Source organism: Ornithodoros turicata, chromosome 5 (assembly GCF_037126465.1).
Source record: "Ornithodoros turicata isolate Travis chromosome 5, ASM3712646v1, whole genome shotgun sequence".
NCBI classification, from domain to species: domain Eukaryota; kingdom Metazoa; phylum Arthropoda; class Arachnida; order Ixodida; family Argasidae; genus Ornithodoros; species Ornithodoros turicata.
This window is the reverse complement of record NC_088205.1, coordinates 48,331,603-48,348,399: the sequence shown is the minus strand read 5'-3', so window position 1 is coordinate 48,348,399 and position 16,797 is coordinate 48,331,603. Positions and strand designations below refer to the sequence as shown.

The following is a 16,797-nucleotide window of genomic DNA, read 5'->3' as shown; positions in this document are numbered from 1 at the left end:
GTACAAGTAAGTAGGGTAAAGATATCATCTTCCTTGTTTCGAACAGATCTTACATTGTGGTGAAGGATCGATAACAAGTTATTTGTTTGCGCATCGTGTACAATCTTCAAAAGTTCGCTAGGGGCAACAGGCATTTTTATCTACATAAAAATACTATCTACACACAGGAAATCTTAGCTTATCACAGAAAGGTCGTCATAACCAGCGATCTGATGGACCGGTGTACCCTCTGATTTACGCGCGAACAGCCTTCCATTTTTTGCCCATACATACTTCCAACCAAATTCGCGTTTACGTGCAATGGCAGCGCCAAGTATTCGTTTAAGTGCAGGGCAAAGGTGTTCGTTGATAAAAACTGGAGCCGTAGGAGTAATACACAGATCAGCAGTAGTCATACGCTTTTTCTTAGCTTTATCTAGAATTGCATCTCTTTTGGAGCGATGCACAAATTGCACTATTATATTTGCCATGTCTCTGCCACCAGCAGCAGGAACTCTGTGACATATTTCGATATCATTAGTGCTCAAGCTCTCCCCCACTATTTCGCTGACCTTCGTGACAATATCGGCCACATTTTCATTTGTTTGAATAGGTACCCCCTTGATTTCGAGGTTGCGGTTCCTACTGTACTGCTCAAGCTGCACTATCCTTAATTCATTTTCCCTTAGTTGTTTCTTTAGGGTGTTGCATTCTTGTGTTACGCTCTCGTTCATTTTCTTTAACACTGCATTTTCCTTTGACATTATTTCCACTGTTTCTTTAAATTCTTCAAAGGACTTATTCATGAATGTCAAGCTAGCATTTATTTCCCTGACCTCTTTTCTAAAATCTCTTTCAATACCGTCACGGAGTTCTTTCAGCTCATTTCGCAGGTCTTGTTTGAATTCCGAGAGTAGTTTAGCAACCTCTTTGGTTACAGACATGGTATCACACAAGTTTGTTGGCAGTGTTGGCAGCAAAGAGAACAGCAAAAAAAGCTTGCGCTACCAACCTGCAATGGTTCACAGAAGAATTAGCCGTGAAGCGTGCGAGAGGCTGCCAGCACTGCCAAAAGACGACGATTGTGCCCGTGCAGCTTCTTAAGTAGACGGCTCGACGTGGTGGCGTGTTGGTGCAATCGCTGGGCGCTCAGATAGGTGCAGGATCGTAGATAGCTTTATCTTCCGTTGTCTGCAATGGTTCACAGAAGAATTAGCCGTGAAGCGTGCGAGAGGCTGCCAGCACTGCCAAAAGACGACGATTGTGCCCGTGCAGCTTCTTAAGTAGACGGCTCGACGTGGTGGCGTGTTGGTGCAATCGCTGGGCGCTCAGATAGGTGCAGGATCGTAGATAGCTTTATCTTCCGTTGTCTGCAATGGTTCACAGAAGAATTAGCCGTGAAGCGTGCGAGAGGCTGCCAGCACTGCCAAAAGACGACGATTGTGCCCATGCAGCTTCTTAAGTAGACGGCTCGACGTGGTGGCGTGTTGGTGCAATCGCTGGGCGCTCAGATAGGTGCAGGATCGTAGATAGCTTTATCTTCCGTTGTCTGCAATGGTTCACAGAAGAATTAGCCGTGAAGCGTGCGAGAGGCTGCCAGCACTGCCAAAAGACGACGATTGTGCCCGTGCAGCTTCTTAAGTAGACGGCTCGACGTGGTGGCGTGTTGGTGCAATCGCTGGGCGCTCAGATAGGTGCAGGATCGTAGATAGCTTTATCTTCCGTTGTCTGCAATGGTTCACAGAAGAATTAGCCGTGAAGCGTGCGAGAGGCTGCCAGCACTGCCAAAAGACCATATATTATTTGATAGGGGAGAGTCCATTTTATCGTATGTAAGCAATTTCCACCGTCGCACTCGACGGGCTCGACGCTTGTGGCGTGCACGAAATTCGCAAAGTTTGTGCAAGTTTACAAATTTTTTTGCAATATAAAATTTTGGAATTTCTACTTCAAAATTTTTTGTCATATCGCCCCCGTGCTGTACTTTCGACACAAAAAAAAATCCAACCCCGCAGGTGCACTGTAAGCCGCAGTAAAAACATCGGGAGGTTGTAAAAATTCGATAAAATGCACATTTTTGACCGAAAAATTTGGTGTGAGGAGGTTGGGATAGAAGCGTGAGGAAGATGTCATTCGATGCACCGTCTTCCTAGCAAGATGTAGCAAAAAAATCTCAAATGTACTTTTTGTTAAACTGAAATACGTAATATTTTTTTAATTGAAGGTAACTTCGCAAACGTGTATGCGCGCTGCGGCGCATCGTACCGAATGAACAACTGAGCGAGCCTCATCTCATCGTGGGTACAGTTGCGACGCCGCCGACATAGTTGACGCAAACGACTCTTCCCATAGGAAGCAACGCAAGTAAAACTGTAATTTTGGAACACCGAGTAAGTTAATCTACCACTTCGGAGGAATATAAGTGCATGTGCTTCAGAGCTGGTAACGTGACTGCCATGCATGTTCTTTGAAGCATAATGTACCAACAATAAATGTGCAATCTCAAGCGTAGCCTGCTTTCCTTGGATGTTTAGGTTGCTTCACCTCGCTTGACGACAAGACTCCTGCAGAAAGTAGAACGCAACGTGCAAGTAATCAATTCGCGGTTTACAGGATGCATCAGGACACCTGTCGCGAAAGGGGGGGGGGATGTGTTTATTAAGAAAAAAGAAAGGTCAGCCAGACGGAGGTCGGCTTGCGATTCCAAAAAAAGGAAAATGGGGAAGACAATAAAAGGGAAAGAAAAAGAAGAAAAGAGAGGGAGAAGAGAAAAGGGGAAAGAAAAGGAAAAGAAGAAAAGGGGAAGACAAAGAAGAAAAGAAAGGAAAAGACAGAAGAAAAGAAAAGAAAAGGAAAAAGCAAAGAAGAAAAGAAAAGGGATAACACAAAACTAAAACTGAAAAGTCACACAACGGTCACACAATCACAAGGCGTTGACACGGTTCGAAGCGTGGAGAAAGCGGAGGAGCGCAGTGGTGACTGCCCACTGGGGCGACTGACGAACGGGACCCAGTAAAGTAGCCAGTGCTTGCGTGCGTGCGCGCGCGCGCAGAGGAACATTTGCGTTGCATGTTGATTACTCCAGTTGTTTGCCCCCTCCAAACATCCTTCGAATCGCTTGTAAATGATTTATTTCTGGCGAATTTGGAACACACTTTCGCTCTGTAACGGTGCATTCGGTGTAAGTTGTTTTGTTTCATTCAAGAGATTCAAGAGCATGTTCATTATGTAGCATAATATCAGGGTGTCATCATTTGGAAGTGCTACGATTTTTTCATTCGTTCTGAGTCAGCTTACATTATACTTTGCACAGATTCAATTTGAGATACATTGAGGTAGTGTTCGCAGTTGATTATAGTTTGCTTCTTTAGTGAACATTCTACGCATATTTCTGTGTGTGGGACCGCAAAAATATGTGACATGTGCTCTGGAAATATAGTTCTGCTGCTGTATGTTGTTGTGTTACTTCTCTGCATTGCCTTTCTATGATTAAGTGTTCGATATTCTGTGTAGTTTGCCCAAATTTGGCGTGTTACGGGGTGTAAAATATTCGCGTACCTATATATTAGCTCCCTATGCATGACAGTGTAACTTTGTGAGTAATTGTCCTCATGATTTTTCTAAAATGGAAAATTTTGAATAAAATATACAACTCGTGCACAAATGGAGCGCATAGGTGCCCGTATCAGAATTTGTATGTTTTTATATCATGGTCTCGAGTTTATATTTTTATATTTATATCATGGTCACAAGTGCTCGAGGAAAAATATCTTAACAATTACTTGTAAAGTCTATCCAGGAACATGCCGCGCCAGTCATAGGCAGACCTCTCGACTTACGCCACCGATCCCTTTGTCGTGTTGTCATTGCGCGACGAATTTCCCTGAAACGTTTAAGGCTTAGTTTAGGCTATATTTATTCCACGTCAAGAGATCCAACGGGCCAAGAGATCCACCGAGTCAAGAGATCCACCGATGGATCTCTTGACTCGATGGGTCTCTTGACCTGTTGGATCTCTTGACCCGGTTGGATCTCTCGACTCGCCTGAGGGTTCGCCGGGCTTGGATCTTTTGACCCCTTTGTTGTTCGTCGTTAACTCTAACATCGCTAAGCAGAAATTACTCATATCAGAATTCGAGGGAATCGTTTTACGTGCGGTATAAATAGAATACAAATGCAGGTGGCAAATCAAGATGTTATTTTTATTGACTTACTTAGTTACTTTAACACATAGCGCAGTCCAAGAAAAGCCGACAGTTCTCTTATGTAATTTCTGTTAAAAACAGGTGGCTGCATTGTAAGATCAACCTGTTTGTAACACAGGATTTATAGAAGTGTTGTCAATCTTTTTTTTTCTTTTTTTACTTTGTGTTAGAGAGTATTTCTAGAGTAAGCATGGGCTACGTAGACTGAAGTTGGGTGGGCCAGCCACTGTTTCAAACCCGTTCATTACTCAAACACTTCTCGTATCACAGCAGGCTCGTAGTCGAAGAGCCAAGTCGCTGTTCAGAACAGACGTTCTACATGGCGGAACCGTCTAATCAGTCAGATCATGGACTCAAAGAAAGGCAGCTTCTATTGCCCGAATATCTGTTCTTCTTTTTTTTCTCTTTTTGTGTGTATGTGTGTGTGCGTTTTTCTGTTTCAAGTTTTCCCCGCCGTCCACAAAAGGACAAAGACAGAGCATTTTGTGGCTGGGCCCATTATTATCGGTAACAAACTTCAGTTGTCGCATAACGTGGGGACGACTGCGCCAATCGACACAAAAGTACGAAGACAGCTCTGAGTCCAGCAGTATAACCTGCATTTTGGTGTTGAGGTCAATGAACGTGACAGGTCAATGTTGATTGGGAAGCACAGTAAGGCATTATTTTCCCGCACGGTCAGTAAAAGAATAGAATAACGTGATAAGGGTGGGGGCCATTGAAAAGAACGCTACAGGGATAAGTTTTAAGCCCTGCGACTTACGATGCCTTGTAAGTTGAGCTCAATATTCTTGGTAACAAGCATCCGTTCTGGCATAGCGTGTTACGGCGCTAGGGGCAATGAACATAAAAGTGCAAAGGCAAAAGGGGGACTCGGCGCAGTAACCTACAGCACAACCTCAGGATTTTCTCCCTTAGTTTTTTCTTTTTCGGTGCGCGTGGTAAGAAGAAAGAAAACACCGAAAAGTTTTCACTGTTACCGGGCATATTACTTCCTAACTTAATACTACTTCGGCAATGAACATGGTAAGAGATAGACTTTCTTTTTTGTCGGGAATCCTGACCAGTATGACGCTTTGACTGGTTGGATCTCTTGACTCGCCTGTCACGTGACCGATTGGGTCTCCTCGATGGATCTCTCCTGACTCGATGGATCTCTTGACCGGGTTGGAACTCTTGACGCTTTGGATCTTTTGACTCGCCTGTCACGTGATCAGTTGGATCCCCTGACTCGATCGATCTCTTGACCGGAAGCGGGCTGGATTCACAACTTCTTTACAACTTCTGTGTGCTGTGCAGACATTGAAAAAATTAATTTGATATGCAGCATGTGACACGACATAACTTTTCGAAAAAAAATTCGCGTGTACATTGCAGTACATGTTCTGAGGGACAGTACTGCTGCGGGGTGTAAGCGTCTTTGCAACATAAGTGCCTTTATATGCGTAAAAATGCGTTTTTTTTTTCATGCGTAAAAACAAATTACTTCTGTCCTTTATAGTGATTTTTATATTTTAATTAATATACTGATGAAAAATAAACAAATAATTTAAATTTCAGCATGAAAGACTACTCCCAACCGTCGTCCGTCACGCATCCCGCGTTTTCAAATGGGATGCTCGAGGAGCTGACAAAACGGTGTCCGTGGGACGTCTTTTGTCCCGCTAGACCCGTTCCGTAGGATGTCGTGAGACCCCGTTTAAGACATCCGTGGGACCTCCGCGGGATCGATTTGTTTTGTCTGGGTCGTTATCTCCAGGATATCCCAACATCCAACTTCAGACGTACGTCGGATATCCCTAGGAGAGCCATGTGTTGTTGGCCTCGATGTCTGTCGGACGTCAAAGAGGACTCCTTCTTTCTCTCACTTGGACCTATACACTTGGCGTACATATATCGGACGAAACTCGTCAAACCCTAGGATATACCAACATCTTACTTCTGACTTACATCGGGTATCCATGGGACAGCCTTGTGTTACCGGGGCTGTTCACTCATCGCGGAACCCCACTGTCAGCCATCTTTAAACAGAGCAGAGAGACGTGAAGCCACGAAAAGCCCTAGCTGGGTGATTCCATCTGAACTCAGGCAGGATGATCCGGACACCATCACCGATTTTTTTTGAAAAAATATGTGTTGTACCGCAACATGCATACATACAGCAGCTACAAATATTTTGGATCTGTGTGTTGTGGTTCGTCAGAAAAAAAAAGAAAAAATCGGAAAGAAATTGATTCGGCAGCAGAGCTTTCTGGCGCAGCGACTCTGACATTTTATTCCTCGCCAGCGGACGGGCCAAAACTATAGAGTTTTTTGCGTAGTATGTCATGTACAATGACTTTCAGCGTGCTCAAACACCAGGGGTCAATTCTATTTTGATCTACAATTAAAAACCGCCAAAGTAGCAACAAAATTCAGATTTTGCTCATATTTGTCTTTGCACTGTACTCCTCCTATGCACGCCATGGAGATATACAGGGTGTCCCAGAAAACGTGTCATTGAATTTTAATAAAAAAAACTGGGCGACCTAGAATCATGCGGTCAACGGCATTTGTTCTTACTAGGTTTTTGCCACCTCCTGATGTGCATGTCATGATGTGCAAGTAAAGGTCACTTTTTACGCCATCAATGTGAAGAGCGTGCCGAATTTACTCAAATTAATGATAATTGACCGTAATATTGAGGAGCTATCGCATCGAGAAAAAAAAAAGCCGAAAATCATGCTCTACGGAGCTCGCAGACGAATTTTTCAGCAGAATCGTTGTCAGTCCGACGAAAGGAGGTTGGAAACCCAGCCCACACCGGCATGGTAGAAAGAGATAACACAGACATGGCTTATCGCGTCCGGCCTCGGCTAGGACCGTACCTTCCCTTTCCCAGTTTCAGGAACTGTCACTTTTTCTACTATCACTCTGTGGGCTGGGTTTCCAACCTTCTTTCCTTTCATCGCACTGACAGCGACTGCGCTCAAAAAGTACTCGCGCGTTATACTCAAGTGCCCCGAGAAGCATGATATTCCATTTTTTCACAACAGCTGTCAATATTCACGAATTTGAGTAAATTCGGCACGCTCTTCATGTTGGTGGGGTAAAAAAGTGACCTATACTTGGCAAATTTCCGAGTTCACTTCGCAAAAATTTGCATAATTAAACTTAGGTTACATGACATGCATATCATAAGGTGGCAAAAACCTAGTAAGAACAAATGCCGTTGACCGCATGATTCTAGGTGGCGTAGTTTTCTTATTAGAATTCAATGACACGTTTCCTGGGACACCCTGTACGAAGTACCGGCGTGTAGGTCGAAGCGTGCTCTTTAAATTGATGTCAAATTTGTATGTCTGTACTTTTCCTCCTTTCGGCAAGGCGGTGTAGAGTACAGTTATGCTATCAAAAATGGGGTTTTTGAGACTCTCGTTTCTCAGAAACCCCACCTTCGATTTCCTTCATATTTTGCTGTTATATATGCAGTTATATATTGTGCAGGCTATGACCTACATGTGTCCGCAAAACGGAAGGTTCCCTTTCAGCACAACTCGGGATAGCGCGCAACAAACGTGGAATCTGGAACACACGGTGTCCATCTGGACCTCGAGAACCACGCCAAGGCGTTAACAAGATTAGTGGCGTGTGCTACTGGCGACATCTCCGACCTTGTATGACAGAGCTCAGAATGCAGATCTACCGCAAATCCCGTCCTAGCAATATATTTTGATTCTTTCTGACTTGTTTTTCCTGCAGCCGAATGTCAATGCCGTTCACGTGAAATTAAGCCATATTCTGAGTTGGCATATATAACTACAAAATATGAAGGAAATCGGAGGTGGGGTTTTTGAGAAACGAGAGTCAAAAACCCCCATTTTTGAGAGCATAGCTGTACTCTACACCACCTTGCCGAAAGGGGGCAAAGTACAGCCATGTAAATTTGACGTCAATTTAAAGAGCACGCTTCGACCTATACGCCGGTACGTCATATATCTCGATGGTGTGGATAGGAAAAGTACAGCGCAAAGACACATATGTGCAAAATCTGGATTTTGTCTGAACTTTGGCGATTCTTAATTGAACGTCAAAATAGAATTGACCCGCGCTGTTAACGCACGCTGAAGGCCATTGTACCTGACATATTGCGCAAAAATCTATAGTTTGGGACCGTCCACTGGCGAGGAATAAAATGTCAAAGTCGCTCCGTCATAAAGCTCCGCAGCAGAGTGAATTTCTTTCAAACTTTCTTTGTTTGTTTGTTTCTGGCGGGCCCCAACACACAGAGCCAAAATATTTAGTGCTCTTGTGTGTATGCGTGTTGCTGTACAACATATATTTTTTCGAAGGAAATCGGTGATGGTGTTTGGACCACCCTGCCTGAGTTGAGATGGAATCACCCAGCTGTAATCCACTGACAAGTACGAAGGCACGCACACGTCACAGTGCCAGGTCGTGCGCATCTACGTCATGAAAGATGGCTGCGCCCATGTGTGTTTCGGAATGTGTCATCTTTTTTTTATCTCTCTCTCTTACGTTGTAATGTACCGAAATGAGAGAAGGAAGGTGTATTCCGGGGAGAATTCGATGTGGGCTTTCAGAATATCACAACCGTTTCAATTATTTAGGATATCGGCGTAGCTGACCTTTAAGGAAGTTTCAGGAATGACGTGCCAAGTGCGCTGAACTTCGAGATGAGCATGTCGAATTGTACTAAACTAAGCTGCGTTCTTCCTTGTCTGACCGGTAATTTTTCAGCACCCCTTCGTATGTGTTCATTGTGAACACAGAAACCGTGGTGACGGAACTTGCCCGCGATGAGCTCATCAATGCTATCGCATTTCAATTTGTTTCAGTTGTTTCAGGACAATCTGCCCAGGGATTTGTTTTAATTTCGCTCAGCAATTCAGCCGGTTCAGCAATGCTGTTAGGCGTTTACGTTACAGAAAACGTCTCCTTTCCCGTGCACATAGAATATCGCCGCTTTTACAGTCTCCACTCTCCGTCCCACGTTGGAAGGCTGCCAGCAGCTGTGGTGAGGAGACGAAAAACTATCGACGAGGAACAATGTTGCCAGACGGACTGGCATACTGCGCACCGTATAACATCGTACTTCTCAAAACTAGAAATGAAAGGGGCGCTAAACCGATATAAGAGCAATGATGTGTCAGTAGGTATATGTCCATTTAACTCTGAAACATATTTTCTTAAATTATGAAAGTCGACAACGACATAGTAGCGCAGTAATTACAGAACGCGTTGAGCACTATTTCTTGAACTCGCTCCGCCCTTCAAGTTCTCACAACAATAGGAGCGACGTCATTTTGACGTTTCGTGCAGGCCACCACTTGTGTTGCTGCATTTTTGAATAAGTGTTTTTTTTTTCAAGGCCACTACACTACATTCACGAGGAATGTCCTCCACAACGTATTATTTGTACATCTTTTCCGGCCGCCTTCACTAACAGAAATAAGATTTCTTTATAAGCCGCATTTATTCTTTGAAGTGAGACCCCTCCGCAGCCATGGAGGCGCAACAATGCGACAGCAAACAGGTTCGGCTGGTTCTCCCCCGCGGCTGGCCTTGTGGGAGTCCAAGATTGGTTGACGACGCAAAACGTCATTCGGGGATGTGTCTTCCCCGTTTGCTGTAACCGAGTGACGTTTGCTGACACATTAGACGAAGGGGAGAGTTGCATTGATTTCGCTTTTTGATCTGGTTTTTAAATAGTTAAAGCGCTTGAGCTACGCAAAGTCTCCCGCATATATAGGTAAAGTAAAACCCTTTCTTTCACTCTGTGTAGTTTTTTAGACAAAGTTCGACCATCACTTTTAGTGCTCCTTTAATGTTATGACACTTCCGCAAGACAGAAAGACACAATATGTGGGAACGCGGCTTTCAGTCCTATGGTTTTGCGGAATATTTTCTGTAAAACAACAGTAACAAAGGTATGTGATGACGATGAGTGAGGAAATATTTTGCGTACCAAGCCACGCAAACATTGAGTATTTTGCTGCATCCAATCTCCTATGTTCTCTGCAGGCCTAATACGTGCGCGGTGGAAGAAGTGCCTGAGCTCAACTGGAAGTTCTACACCGAGTGCAAGTACTGGATGCATCGGAACATCTGCGGATTTAGAACGTGAGCAACAATTAGAAGGAGCAGTGAAGGCAACCCTTTCATTTTTGACAGCAGTGCATATTTTTAATTCCGTGTTTGCGCCGCGAAGCAACTTTGGGCCGACTTCAAGGGAAACTGTGCCAGCATTCGTCTGGAAGGTCTGCCGGAAGACCCAGAGAAAACCCCAGACAACACAGATTCGAACGCGCGTCACCTCCCAGTTTCGGTGTCATCCTAACCACATGAGCTGGTAACTGCAATGTATTGTGCAACAAATAGCAAATTACGCTCTCATGCGTCAAAACGACGATCGTAGCTTATCTGTAGTGCGCGCGCGAGAGAAGTCTTTGGCCTGCGTCAGTCCTTGCGTGTCGCTGAAATAATGAGCAATATAGGTAATGGCATGGATTCCACGTTAAAAGTGAGCTCCGGGTAATCCCCCCCCCCCCCCTGCTAGGTTCAGGCGTTTCTCTTCACCCCTCTTGAAATTTCTGAGATTCTCTAACACAGCTCTGCTTCCAATACATACCCCACCCCCATAAACATATATGTATACAGGGTGTCCCAGAAAACGTGTCATTGAATTATAATAAAAAATCTACGCCACCTAGAATCATGCGGTAAAGAGCATTTCTTATTATTAGGTTTTTGCCACCTCCTAATGTGAATGGCATGTACTCCAAGTTTAATTATGTAAATATTTGTGAACTCAACTCGGAAATTTGCCAAGTAAATGTCGCTTTTTTACCCCACCAATATGAAGAGCGTGCCGAATTCACTCAAATTCATGATAATTCACAGTGATATTCACGAGCTATCCCATCGGAAAAAATAGCCGAATAGCATGCTTTTCGGAGCACCGGACGATAGCGCGCGATGACTTTTTGAGCGCAATCGCTCTCAGTGCGACGAAAGGAGGTTCCGAAGCCAGCCCACAGAGTGATAGAAGAAAAAGTAAGAGTTCCTAAAATTGGGAGAGGGAAAGCATTATCCCAGCGAAAGTCGGACGTGATAAGCCGTGCCTGTTTTATCTCTTTCTGTGATGTCGGGGAGGGCTGGGTTTCAAACTTCCTTTCGTCGGACTGACAAAGATTGCGCTGAAAAATTCATCGTGCGCTATTCTGTACGACCTCCGTAGAGCATGATGTTCGGCTATTTTTTCCGGTGGGATAGCTCGTGAATATCCCTGTCAATTATCATTAATTTGACTAAATTAGACACGCTCTTCACATTGGTGGGGTAAAAAAGTGACCTTTACTAGGCAAATTTACGACTTAAGCTCGCAAAAATTTACATAATTAAACTTGCGTTACACGACATTCACACGAGGAGGTGGCAAAAACCCAGTAAGAACAAATGCCATTGACCGCATGACTCTAGGTGGTGTAGTTTTTTTATTATAATTCAATGACACGTTTTCTGGGACACCCTGTATACCCCCACCTGGAAGCGTGGAACGCCCACCCTCCAACCTCCCAAGAGTTCGACCGGCCAGAATATGACTGATATCTATAAGGTGCTGTTGTCCGCCGCAGTTACTGGATTACACTTCTCGAATTCTGTTGTTGACCATATTTTTCTTGGTGCGGGTATGGTTTGCTCCATAACGAAAACCCGATACAAGGGGAAAATAAATGAAAAAGGGACGCCGACAGCACAAGTCTCAAAACTCTTTATTTATTTATTTTCCCTTCAGGCATCTTATTTTCTCTTATGGATATCTGCCACCAGCTCGCTTGCTTTCTATCGTTTTATGGTTATCTGTTGAGTGATATATTAGCCTGTCTCTTTTCGTTCGGGCACAGCTTCGCACCAGGAAAAATACAGGTTTGAGTCAGTGGAGCAAACAGTTCAATTTTTAGTTAACATCCAGTGAAAGCGAAAGCGACTTTGGAAGCTTTAGAGTACGCATATGTTCTATTGAGTAACCGTACACTAGAACAAGTTAGTTGTCATGTTTGAAACTTTCGTCGAACAGCGATTCCGATGGGTATATGTCTGTGAGGATGACACGTGTTTGAAATGTCGCGTGGTTCATTGTTGCTCATGCGAGAGGCTTATTGTTGTTTTAGTTGATTTATTTCCGCAAACGACATATTCGTACTGCTGGGCGCAAGAGCACTTGCACAAGAGCAAGGACGTTTTCAAGCCGCGACAAAAAACACACGGAGGGTCCACCTTAGCTTTCCTTGCACTCTGAAAGCAGAATTTCACCGCATGACTTTCTTGATATGTTGAAAGTCGAAAATGCACGCCTTTTTGTATCAGCTTGGATGTATGTCATTTGGCATAAATAGGAGTACGCTTCCGATTTATTATCAACGAATAAGAGACGACAAGGGTACCATATCCAATGACGGTTGATTATGAGCGTGTCATGCGGTCAAGTTGTGCTTTATGACTCTAAATTTGGGGAAGTTAAACTAGCGCACATTTAATTTTCCTTTTTTTTTAGGAGTGAACTTTTTCCGGACCGTGTTCTAGAGGTTTACGCGTTCAGGTCATTTTTAAACGTTGATTCGAAGTTGCCATACCGGGTATTTCTTGCGAAGCTTGACATTCGTAGGTCGAACAAACGGCGTTCCAACGCAAAACATGCCATTAAAATGTGTCAACGAGATATACAAATGTATTTTACTACTATCACATTTTAATGTATCTTCCAAATTGTTGAACAATGTTTTTTGTTTTTTCTGCACACTGAGGTTCTTAGAGTACGACCACGTGGGTCGTGAGTAATCACTCGTCCACGGATACTTTTTTCAATGGTAAAAAAAAAAAATGTATAGTTTATTCGCATTTAGTAAATCGACAACACCAGCCATTGGTACATTTGAACCTATCACACTTCTAAAATTATTGCAGAACCATTCGCTACGAGTGCTGCGAAGGATATGCTCAGATAAGAGGCGAGCGTGGCTGTGTTGGAGGTGAGCGCCGCTTATAATTTGTGTCTATTTTGTGACAAAATAACACCACCCGGAAAGTAAAAACCGAAAGATTAACACTGGTTTTCTCTCGTCAGTGAAACCGCTGGTCACCGCCGTAGAGTTAGCCAGGCAGTTAGGAGCGCGCAAATTTGTCCATTATTTGGAAGACAGCGGACTCCTTAAGGAACTGGATAATGTGGTCACGCTGTTTGCGCCAACGGACGACGCCTTTGAAGTAAGTGGCCATAAATAAAATGTGGTTCGTTTCCTTTGGTTAAGTGTGGACGGTTCTTTCACGATGAATCCGGGGCTTCGCACAAAAATAATTATCAATTCGGGAACCACCAGTTTTGGTTCTGACTGGGCCCCTTCTTCCTCAAGGCTCGTCTTTATGAAGTCCGCAACATGTGCTTCTCGTAGCCAGATTCTTCTTACAGTGTCACTCTTTAAGAGCACATTGAGGAGAGCAGGCTGAAAATGAAAGCGCGTACTGAGCATGTGTACGCTCAACAAATATTAAATGGAATTTTTCGAAGGTAAACACCGTATGGATCACCTATTTTTTCCTGGCTATCCCTTGGTTCCATTTGCAGGTGTTCACAACCTAATGAATGAATGTGAAACAAAATAATATACAGAAATGGGCACGCCGAAGGTGAAAACATGCGCCTGCGTGAAATTCCCATGGGGCGTTCCGAAACTCCTGCTATTATACAATGATACTACTTTTACAACAAGAACGTGTGCAAGCTGCAGTTTTCGTCCAGGTGAGAAAACCACTGTGGTTGCACTTGCGCTTGAAGAATGATGTTAAATCGCTCAATAATAATAAAAATACAGTGAAATATAAAAATAGAACAATCTGAGCAATTAAAAATAAGGTAAAAACTTTAAAATTGCGACAAACGTATACACACATAGCAAGTGTTATGTTTATAAAAAAGTAGCCCGAAAAATCTAGCATGCCTTCATTTCGTGTTGAGACAAACAAATATGAGACTACAAGACTGCTGATACGAGTAGATACCGAGCACAAAATAAGTCAGTGAAAGGGTACTCTGTAGTGTTTGAGCTTACATGTTTGATGTCGCTTAAGAGCTTGATGCTGATAAATAAATAGCTCAAAATATCACACACGTATATGTTGCTCTAAATATTATCGATTTGTTTTCAAAATTCTCATAAAATCGCTCTAGGCGATACCTGGTGTGAAACAACCCACATTTTAGCAGGGAACACCGGCTCTGTGTATCCAGTACTACTACTTCTAATTTCAGTTTGCACTCGGAGCGCCGTAGACGCCGCATCGTTAGGTCTAGTGCTGTTGACATGCGAGATAGTTCCGCCGCCGTGCTTGCCGTGCAACACGAAGTTGGTGTCTACTTCGGCACAGTGTTGCTTGTAATTTAAAATTTTTATTTTCTGTAAACGTATGAGCGTGATTGGAACAAAAATTGTGAATGCGCTTCAACTGCGTTAACAGTGTACGCAGATGCAATGGAAAATATGTTTTTTTTTTTAAATTCTATTTGTACTCCAGATAGATCTTTTTTGTCAAAACATTTAAATCATATCACCACTTGGGGAAATGTCCATACGCTCCCAAATCACGATATTACAATAAACACGTCAACGGTGCGACCACCACAGCATCTTCTACAGCAAAGGAAATACGTTTATGGCGAATAGAGAAGTGGCGTATATTATTATATAGCTACGCACAACACTGCGCATATTTCTTATGAACTGAAAAAAAAAAAAGGAATTATAGATAAACGCTAGTTGAACAGTCCTACGTGATTACGTGATGCCAGGCCCATACTGGAGCAGAGCACAAAACTGACATATGATGGTAATTGACAGAAGCTCTCGAAGATTGAAAAGCTCAAGTTTGAGGGAAACCTGGCAGACAACTTAATGCAGCACGTACTAAGTGGAAGAGTAAAGATTCAAGAAGCAGAAGGCGACCTGAAAAACAGCGCCGGAGGGTCACTGTACCTCACTAGATATTCCAACGGGGTAAGGATTGTGCAACCGTCCATAAATTGCCTCCTTCATTTCGCCGTTATACTTGCAGATCACAACGGTAAACTGCGTTCCCGTCATTCGACGAGACCACGAGGCCAAAGACGGCATTGTCCATTTAATTGGCGGTGTGTTATTCCCTTCATCACAAAACACCCTTCCAGAACTCCTTCGGGAGGACGGGCGGTTCCGAGAGCTGGCTCGCATGCTCCTGCAGTCCAGGCCACTACTGGGAACATTGAGAAGCAATGGGCCTTTTACCATTTTGGCACCTTCTGACGAAGCGTTCCAAGAACTGCCTCCATTAGAGCTTCGCAGGATATCGCAAGACATCAACGTCACACTTGGTAAGGAGAAGGAAACACAACCACGTAAGGACACAACGAAAATAAGATGGTAACGAGGAAAGTTGGCTTCGACAAATGTTCTTGCTGACGGAGTTGTAATAATAGTTGGGAATTTTACGAGACAAGAACGATCATGAGCGACACCAGGGTGAACGGTCCGCGGATACGTTTTCCCCACATTCTTAAAAATGAGTATTCTATTGCGCCGTCTACAGGCGTTGTGGCTTTTGTTTAGGCGGTGAAGGATTACTTTCGAAGCGCCACCGTTGAAGTGATGCGAAAATAACAGAGAGAGAGGGAGAAGAAAAAAAGAGTGTGACAAAATAGGCCTGTTTGCATGGCGCCCACTATGTGGGAGGGAGAGGGATCATGTAATCAAAGTGAACTGCAACTTCGTCCTTCGTGACCTTTTTGCTCTTTCTAAATTTTTGCTCTTTCGCACCTGAATCTTCTTGTAGGTTTCAAGTGAGACATGACTATCGTACAGCAACCATGTGGCCAGCGAGCTAGGTATTGGGTCTTTGCGGTAGTTTCCAGAAGGGGCTCACCTCACTTTAATGAGGTTAGGTCAGTTTGGGTTCCACAGATTGGGGGGAGGGTCTGGGGGGCGCTCCCCCCTCCCCCCCAGGCACGCACTAGGCGGTGCGGGCGTGGGACTGTGCCGCCGGTTAGGTCAGAAGGTCCTGAGTAAAGAGGGCTCCCCTTCAGGAACCTACTGCGAAAAACCTCTCCCAGCGAGCTATCACCCGGTCAGATCCACATGCGCTCTGTACCTTTGTGGACTTTGTCTGCGTCACGTCCCTGACGATTCATAGTAGATGTATCATGCTTAATGTGAACATATTCCTCTGATTCCAAAGGGACATGTGCGGCCAGAGTTTTTCTTCTTTTTTTCTTTGGGGGGGGGGGCTGTCAGTCAAGAAATCAAACTCTTTTATTTCGGCTGTGAACAATACCGTTAATTAATTTACTTATGCTCACATAATATTGTTTTCATTCGTGTTCATTATGACGTACTACACATAGCACGCATATCAAATGGTCTGACCTGAACGTGTTGTGTTTAAGGTCTTCATATTTGCCGATATGAAGCGAAAATCCCAGCCCAAGCTCGCTAAACTTTTCACTATTGTCAGAGCCGCAATGATTGATCATTATACCAAACCATGCTCCTACCGAGGCAGCTTGATGAGCAAAGCGGGCTTTGCT

At 43.9% G+C, this 16,797-nt stretch overlaps 1 protein-coding gene across 1 annotated transcript in view; it reads left to right on the top strand.

Moving 5' to 3' along the window:
* The window catches only part of LOC135394437 (transforming growth factor-beta-induced protein ig-h3-like), a 79,975-nt gene that overhangs the window by 29,279 nt on the left and 33,899 nt on the right, over positions 1-16,797 (top strand). The window contains exons 2-6 of the mRNA XM_064625175.1: positions 10,209-10,307; positions 13,152-13,216; positions 13,312-13,451; positions 15,080-15,235; positions 15,294-15,588. Of these exons, the coding sequence (XP_064481245.1) occupies positions 10,209-10,307; positions 13,152-13,216; positions 13,312-13,451; positions 15,080-15,235; positions 15,294-15,588 (755 nt within the window). The remainder of the gene's footprint in view (positions 1-10,208; positions 10,308-13,151; positions 13,217-13,311; positions 13,452-15,079; positions 15,236-15,293; positions 15,589-16,797) is intronic.